This window comes from Ictidomys tridecemlineatus, chromosome 6 (assembly GCF_052094955.1).
Source record: "Ictidomys tridecemlineatus isolate mIctTri1 chromosome 6, mIctTri1.hap1, whole genome shotgun sequence".
Classification (NCBI taxonomy): Eukaryota; Metazoa; Chordata; class Mammalia; order Rodentia; family Sciuridae; genus Ictidomys; species Ictidomys tridecemlineatus.
Genome location: NC_135482.1, coordinates 82,327,767 through 82,336,192, shown reverse-complemented (window position 1 = coordinate 82,336,192; position 8,426 = coordinate 82,327,767). Strand labels below are relative to the sequence as shown.

At 31.7% G+C, this 8,426-nt stretch overlaps 1 protein-coding gene across 7 annotated transcripts in view; it reads right to left on the bottom strand.

The window, feature by feature from the left end:
• Window positions 1-270: 270 nt before the first annotated feature.
• Window positions 271-8,426, bottom strand: part of Ints13 (integrator complex subunit 13) — a 29,105-nt gene continuing 20,949 nt past the window's right edge. For 5 of the 7 annotated variants that reach the window (XM_078015027.1, XM_078015026.1, XM_078015028.1 and 2 more), the window contains 6 exons: window positions 8,192-8,362; window positions 7,762-7,916; window positions 7,210-7,440; window positions 5,642-5,781; window positions 1,354-1,489; window positions 271-623 (listed from right to left, as the gene is read on the bottom strand). In XM_078015027.1, the coding sequence (XP_077871153.1) occupies window positions 584-623; window positions 1,354-1,489; window positions 5,642-5,781; window positions 7,210-7,440; window positions 7,762-7,916; window positions 8,192-8,362 (873 nt within the window). In that variant the 3' untranslated portion in view covers window positions 271-583. The remainder of the gene's footprint in view (window positions 624-1,353; window positions 1,490-5,641; window positions 5,782-7,209; window positions 7,441-7,761; window positions 7,917-8,191; window positions 8,363-8,426) is intronic. The other 2 variants (XM_078015032.1, XM_078015033.1) reach the window with 1 other exon arrangement.

Below are 8,426 nucleotides of genomic sequence, written 5' to 3'. Positions count from 1 at the left end.
AGATTTACAAAACATTTAACATAAACCATGAATTTCAGAGGAATAAAAAGACCAAAATACACACACATATGTGCCCACCACTACAAAGGCAAAATAATTCAAAATAAACAAAACAAAACATTCTTCCTTAGAAGAGCACCCTATATATGATGCAGAATAACAGTAAGATTTTATGTAAGATTTCAAGTCTTACTTAAACTCTATAAATTTCTAAGGATTGTCCGTTATTAAATGAATGATACTTTTTTTCTAAAGTAACTACTCCCAGTATTTTGCATTTCAGATTTTTAATAGTTTTATTTGGCAAAGAGAAGCCTAAGAATTTTTTTAAAAAACATTTCCAGAGGGAACACCTTTTACCGTAAAATAAACTTGTGTGAGTTGGAAGGACAAATCTCTAATGTATATTTTTGACTTATATGCCAATTTTATAATTAGTACAAAAAAGATAGTTGTTGAAATATTTTAAAAATGTAAAAACCAGTCCAGGCAACATAGCTATACAATCTTGCTGTAAAATTACTTATATCAAATTCTTGCCCAAAATATTTTTGCAATATACTAAATTTCTTCAAGTCACTCTTCACTGACGGCTAGCTTTTCCATTTTCTGTTGTCTCCATCCTAAAAAAAAAATAGAAGAGACAAAAATGAGTTGGTAAATTAAAACATTAACTTTCCATATTTTTTCCACTTAATTATCTACCTGATAGATGGAAACTAAAATCTAATATATTTATTCATAGAACAGAACATGAGCACTTTAGGAAAGGATTAAAGTTAGGGAGTTAGCCCAATTTCCTTATCTTGCAGATAAATAAAAACAGCCTGGAGAGATTAAGTGACTTTCCCAAGGTTGAATTTCAAAGGCCACCAGTTTTTTCCTATCACTCTCCCTTCTCCAAGCAAATATATAAGAAAAAAAATCTCTATCATTCAGTCAAGGATTTATTTCCTTTTCCATTAAGAATTCCTTCACCAAATATATTTTAAGAGAATTTCTTCTAAAAAATTTATTAAAACAATCAATATTTTTAATATTGTATTACTGGATAGGAAAATATTTCCCCCTTGTTATTTTATACAGATTAAGTGTTGCATACTATGTGTTCTTTATAGTTTTCCCCTCTCTATGATGCTTACCAAGCACTGAAAAAAATAATGCTGTACTTTCAGGGTCATAAGCAATGTGGGTATGAGTACCTAGAATCAAACAATTTAATTTGTTTATTCCTTGTAGGTAACACATATCAATTCATCATAATAGTGGAAAATTGCTGAACATAACAAATAGTGAATAATACAGCTATATAAGCAATTAACAAAATCAACTTCTAAAATAAATAACACACACCCATTTTCCTCCTTGAGATGTTGATACAACTCAGCTCTGTTATTGACAGAGTTCAAACGTCCAGCAAACTCCTGATGTTTTCTGGAATTGGCAGTATTGATTCTATTACTCCACAAGGATAATAAGGACACTGGCCCTGGTATTGTATTAGAAAAGACAAAAAGTTAAGAAAATGTATTACTACAAAATTTAGAAATTTAATAAACTTGCCTTTAATTCTATTGTTCATTTTATACAATTAGGCAACAGCACCTTTATCATTTTCTAAAATTTATGTTTCAGGGTCCCAAGAGTACTAGCTATTTCAGTGACGTCTGGAAGAACTCAGATGTCTAAAGGTGAAATTACAGTCATGACTAAGAATTATTACAGCAACAGAGTAAGAATATATAGATAGATCAGTAGAAGGAAAGATAAATTAGACACAAACTAGAGGACTCCATTTACAGCCTTCCCATGATCTCTGCCTCCAGAAGAAAAAAAAAATTTAACCAAATGTGTGAAATATTTCTGCCAAGAAAGCCTGTTAGAGACTCAAGAGTCCAGGGTTTTTACACAGGGGTTGATTATGTAAGCATTCTCTGTCTAGCCATAACAATCAAAATTCTAGACTTCCAGAAGAAAAGCTAGTATTAAGTTCAAATGTAAGGAAAAATTACTTTATCATCTAGGGAATATTTCAAAAGCCAAGTTCTGAGATGCCAGCCAAGGGCCAAACTTGCAAGCAAGATTTTCTAATGAAAATGATAAGACAAAAGAACTACAATAGCCAAAACAATTCTGAAAAAGAAAATTAAAAAAAATATGTAGAGGATTCTTCACTATCTGACTTCAAAACTTAGGTTGTAGTGATTATGACAGCCCTGATTGGTGAAAGGAGACACAGACCAACAGAATATAAGAGATCCATAAATAGATCCCACAGAGAGTCAATGGATTTCTGACAAATATACAAAGGCAACTTAATGAAGGACAGTCTCTTCAATAAACACTTGTGGAACAATGAAGACACTGTACACACACACACACACACACACACACACACACACACACACACACACACACAATGAATACTGAAACTATGCATGGTGGCACAAAACTGTAATCCCAATCTCTGCTTGGGAGATTTGAGGTAGGAGGATTACAAGTTACAGGATAGTATGAGCTAGTTAGTGAGACCATGACTCAATATAAAAAACAAAAAGAGGTGGGGATGTATCTCAGTGGTAGAACACAACTGGGGTTCAATTCCCATTACCACAAAAAGAGAGGGAAAAAAAAAGTCTGAAGCTATATAGCTCAGAGCACCTGGTTAGCATACATGAAGCCCTGAGTTCAATCCCTGGTACTGAAAAGAAAAAAAAAAGATAAAAAAGAATATTGACCCATATTTTGCACCTTACATAAAAATAACTCAAAATAGATTATGGCTTTTAAAAGTAAAACCTAAATTATAGAACTCATAAGAGTTAGGTTTCTTCACGTGTAACACCAAAAGCATCATAAAAACAAAAATTGGTATATCAGACGTCATTAAAATTAGAAACTAATGTTTTGCAAAATTAATCATTAACAGGACAAGCCAGACACTTGGAAAAATATTTGCAAATCACATATCCAACAAAGGACTTGTACCTAGAACAAATAAAGAACTCTCAGAATTTAACCATAAGAAAACAACCAACCAAATTTAAAAATGGACAAGTAATTTGAAAGGACCCTTCACCAAATTAAACATACAGACAGCAAATAAGCAAATGAAAAGAGGTTCATCATCATTAGTCAGACAAGAGTGTAAACTAAAATAACAATGAACTACCACTACATACTTATTAGAACAGCTAAAACAACAATAGTAAATAACCCTGATAATAGCAAGTGCTAACATGGATGCAGAATAACCAGAAGTCTCCTACAATGCTGGTGGAGGTGTAAAATGACAAAGCCACTTTTGAAAAATAACATGACAGTTTCTTATAAAGTTAATTACATACTTTATAAATAAATGGAATTAAAAAAGCAAACTAGTGATATATACACAAAACACAGATGAATCTCAAATGCATTATGCCATGTGGAAAAGCAAACTTCAAAAGGCAAAATAGTATTAAATTCATTACAATCACACATCAATGGTTACCAGGGATTGGAGACAGTCATTGACAGTGTGTGATGACTACAAAAGGGCAGTGCAGGGGAGTATCAGGGGTGGACTGTTCTACATGCAGATTCAATGTCTAAACTCACAGAACTACAGACCAGAGAGTCCCACTGCATATAAATTTTTAAAAAGTAAATTTTAAAAACAAAATTATTTTATTTTTCTTATTACTAAATCAATACATATTCAGTAGCATTCAGAATACAATAAAACACATAAAGGAATAAAAATAATCCATAATATCACTGCTCTAACAACTGTAAATATTTTGATCTTTAATTTAATGCCTATCAACAAAATGACATTCTGTTTTTTCTGTTACTGAATCATACAAAAAAGTTGAACAGATTTTCACCAAATCTAGAGGGCACATTTGGAACAGTACAATCTTAAGGGCAACGTATACAGCAGGCACAAAACTGGGGAGGACTAAAAAGTTATTTTCCAAAGGAAATGAAACTAAGGTATGATAAAAGGCCCATATAAGTAGCTGATCAAAAGAGACATATGATTTAGGTGGTAAAATAGAATGGAAGGAAAAATAAATGATTTTCCAATATTAGTCTAAATGGAAAGTTTCAAGGGCAAAGAGGGATTTGCAACCAGATTGCTTCTCATAATGGTCCATTCTGTACAATATTTCCAGGGTAAAAAGCATCAGGAATCCATTTAATTTCCAAACAACTTAATGATAGATGATTATTCATAATTCATCTAAGTTACAAACCAGTGTATATGTGCATGAAAACTTTTTAAACAAAATTGAGATCATAGTATATATGGATTTATGGCCTACTTTTAACCCCCTAAACTTATTATATATTCATTCATTTACTCATTCATTCAATAAGTAACTGAACTCAGTATAAATGAGCCTGTGCTGGTTGATAATATAAAAGTAAATTAAAAATAATCCCTGCTCTGAAAATATTTCAGACTATCAGAAGTGGGATGTTAGGAAGCAATGTCAATACAATACTCTGAAGTGCTACCAGAGCAGCAATCCTAGGACCCAATGGAAGCACAAAGAAACAGCATCTGACTTAACTGTGAAAGGAAGGAAGTTAGGGATTTCCTTCTGAAAAAGGAGTCATGACGAAGAGAGAAGAGTAGGCATTTGTGACAATAATTATTCTTGGGCATGCTTTCATATAGTCATCTTTTTACTAATATGTGTTTTGGCTGTTTCCAATTTTTGTCAGTATGAATAATGCTTTTTAGAGTTCTATTTTCCAAGCAATACCATTAAGAGTAAACCTTCTCATTCTAATCAACAATGGCATATTTGGGCCCACAAGAAATAAGACAATTCATCAATAGACATTTATTTAAGTCCTATTATTTTTAATATACTCTGGCAAATGCCTGAAAGGCAAATATGGCCAGGCTACCTTAAGGGTGACCTCAAATTCTGATTTCAAAGAAGCTAGTAAACCAAAAAAATGTAACACATAATATGTGTACTATGACAAAAATATATAAAAGCAAACAAGCTCAACTTCTCCCTAGGTTGAACTGCCAGTAATGGTAATATGGCCAGCCCTGAAATCTTTATGGCCTTAGAAGAGGCACAGTAGCAAAACATCAGTTTGATGATGGCATACCATTTTCCATGAATCCTAAAAGGACTAAACCTAAACCTAGTTTACCCTCAAGATCACTAGGACCTCGAATGATTTCAGGAACTCTCAATTCTGAATCATATCTTTAATAAACACATGAGGAAACTAAACTTCTCAGCCTATAAGTAAGACAGTTTAGAGACTAGCAGAAGTGGAATCTGTCTTCAGTAACCTAGTACTTAGGATAGTATCAGGAACATAACCAGATTCAAATTTACATATTTAGAATTTCTTATAGCATAAACTTTATAGTAAAACTGCTAACTTTCCAAAGGCTTCACATTAATGGAGATAAAACATGACTTTTATTTTTTTACCACTGACAAATATATTTACTACCTATATCTTCCAAGGCTATAAACAGAGAATCTCCTAAACAAAATCCAGCAATACTTAGGAGCTCTTCCCCAAAGATACAACAAAATTAAATAACACTATACAAAATTAAATTTAATTAGAAAAAAATTTACATAGTTACCTTACCTTACCTTAAGTTATAACTTACCTTTTGATTTTTCCACTTGTGGAGTTTCATCCATTTCAACAAGGGGCTTTTTGTTTGGAGGTTCTGGGGAATCAGGGGAATCTTTTATAATTTCAGCTTCAGCCAACTCTTCTTTTCCACGTTCTAAGATTCCTTTCAATCTTTTAGAGGGACAAAAAATTAAATATAGTTAAAATTTTAAAAGTTTACAAATAGTTTAATAATTAAATCATCTCTGCAAAATCCAAGGGCTAATCAGAAACTTCAATCCAAAACCAGGGAAGAGAACTTAACAAATTAAACATAAATATCCCTTCCTTCATAATAAAAATACAATAATTCAGGAATTGGCTGTAAAACAGTAAAAACTAGAGGAAAACTTAAGAAGATAACATTAAAAAGGTGAGAAATAATGGGATCTTTAGAAGATATATCATAGTTTTAAATTATAAATATGATCAAGAAGTTTACTATCAGCTTTATAAGCTATGTACTGTGGAAATGTAGTTCTCACAGTTAGGAACTTAACTCTAAGGTTTTATTGAGTTTCATCAAGGAATAAAAACACTTTCAAAATATTCAGAAGTATATTTGAAGGTCAGTTTAAACTGAATAAGTACTTTTTTTCCTCTTTGTATAGTAAGCCAATTTTGTTTTAAAAGCTCAGTAGCCCTAAGGAAAAAGTGAATTTCTAAAGTTAAATAGAATAAAACTGTTCTACCTATTTATGGATGAAGTATGAGTTTCAGAATTAGCTTCAAAATATGCCTATGAGGGTGGTGGTGAGGGTAGTGGATGTAAATATACATATATATAAACTAAGATCTGCCATGAATTAATAATTGTCAAAGGTAGATCATGGTTATCTATTTGTTCTACAGATGTTTATGTTTGAAATGTTCCATAATAAAAAGGTGGATTTTTTTTTAAAGGAATTTTCTAATTATAATCCCATTATAACATTATCTCATTGACTGCCTGATTTTATGGCAAGGTAACAGAAGATGTAGCTAATAAGATATTTTTACATATAGATCTTTATTACTGTTTTTCAAATTTAACCTTGACATCACAGGATAAATCGCAAACTAAGGGAAAAGAATGTACTACTGAAGAAAGTTTTTGAATTAAAACTGTAAGCTCTTCTATGCTCCCAAGGTATTCTGTGCCTAATTTTATAAGCACTTCCTACTTTCCTGTCATCAGTGACTTGCTTGCCTGATTTTCCCATAATACTGTATGTTCTTTCAGGTCAGAGATCTTTTGCCAAATACCTGGCACATCACTGAAGTTAAATATTTTGAAACTAAAGAATAAAATTGTTTTGAAAATTCTTAACACATTAAGCAGGTACTGATAACAAACATGGTTTATGACTTTCAGAAGCTACTTAGGAAAAATTAACATTATCTTTGCCCCAACAGTAAACACATACCTTTTTAAACCCAAGAATGATCTTCTGGAGTTAAGAATGATAAGATTATAGTTATAAAATGAATAAACACATATTAAATGAAATTTGAATGTGCTATACATAGAATGTGATACAATAAAAGGTATGTGGGGCTGTATCAATGCTAAGGAATCACCTCTCTGAATCTTGCCAAGGTTTCTCCTGTTCATAATCTTTCACTGCTTTCTCTGATTTGTCCTCTTTGTCCTCCCTCTTTCTTCCTCGTTTTTTTCGTTCTTCTTCTTCTGGGGGTTTGCTCCTACATGCCATCAAACATTCTAAGACTCTTTGATGTTTCTCCGAGTTGTTGATATGGGCTCTGACCAGGGTTTCTAATTCATTCCACATGATACGGTACTGTTCGTCTCTGTGGGAAAGATTTAAAACATTCTTAGAAATGTTCTTTAAATAATATTTATCATTAAATAATATTGAAGTGTTACTTGCTACTGATAAAAGTAAAAGGAAATAAATATGTTTTGTTTCCCCTCTTACCCCAGTAGCTAATAGTGGAATTCTAAATTACAATATATCTATGTCTGCTATTCTCACATCTCCAATATTATGTACATGCGTGTATACACACACACACAACCTCAAATATAATTTATGCATAGAATAAATTATCTTATGAAACATTATGTATCAAGTAAATGTGATATATAAGGAAAGTAAGGAAAAAAGCTACCTTTTAGGGCCCTTTCCTCTTGTACCAACTGTGGAAATAGGTAGAGGATCATTTTTTCTTTCCATATCAACTAAGTTGTATATTGTTTTTTGACAGTTTAACACATCTTCTTCTGTCAAAGATTCTTTCACAATAACACTGGCTAATGGAACTACCTGTTAGATTTTTTTAAAAAAGAAAAAAGAGAATCTGTCTTGAAAAACAAATATCAAAGCATCTAGGTGAACTTGATTTTAAAATTGACTTTAAAGAATACCATGGTGATATAATCTATAACTACTATTTAATTTTCAATAACTAATTCTTTAACTTGAGCAAACACACATATTACATTCTTTGCCTGATAAAGGTATAAATTACAAATTTTCTAATTTGTTTCTATAAAGAATATGTAACTAATTTAGGGAAAAAAGTGAAATTATACACTTACCGCTTGCATGTTGAAAATGGTGGTTTGTGAAATAATCATAGGCCAATAACGGGTGTGTTTTTCTAACTGATCTTTTGCTCGTTCCAAAGGGATCTCAAGACTTCCATCGATTTTATATCTGGGGTCTAGAAAAGGAGTTAATCTGTTTTCCCTCATAAATTCACCAAAATCCTAATGATAACCAAATAAGATAAAATTAGAAACTATTTCTACTGTTTCAGTATGGATTACACGT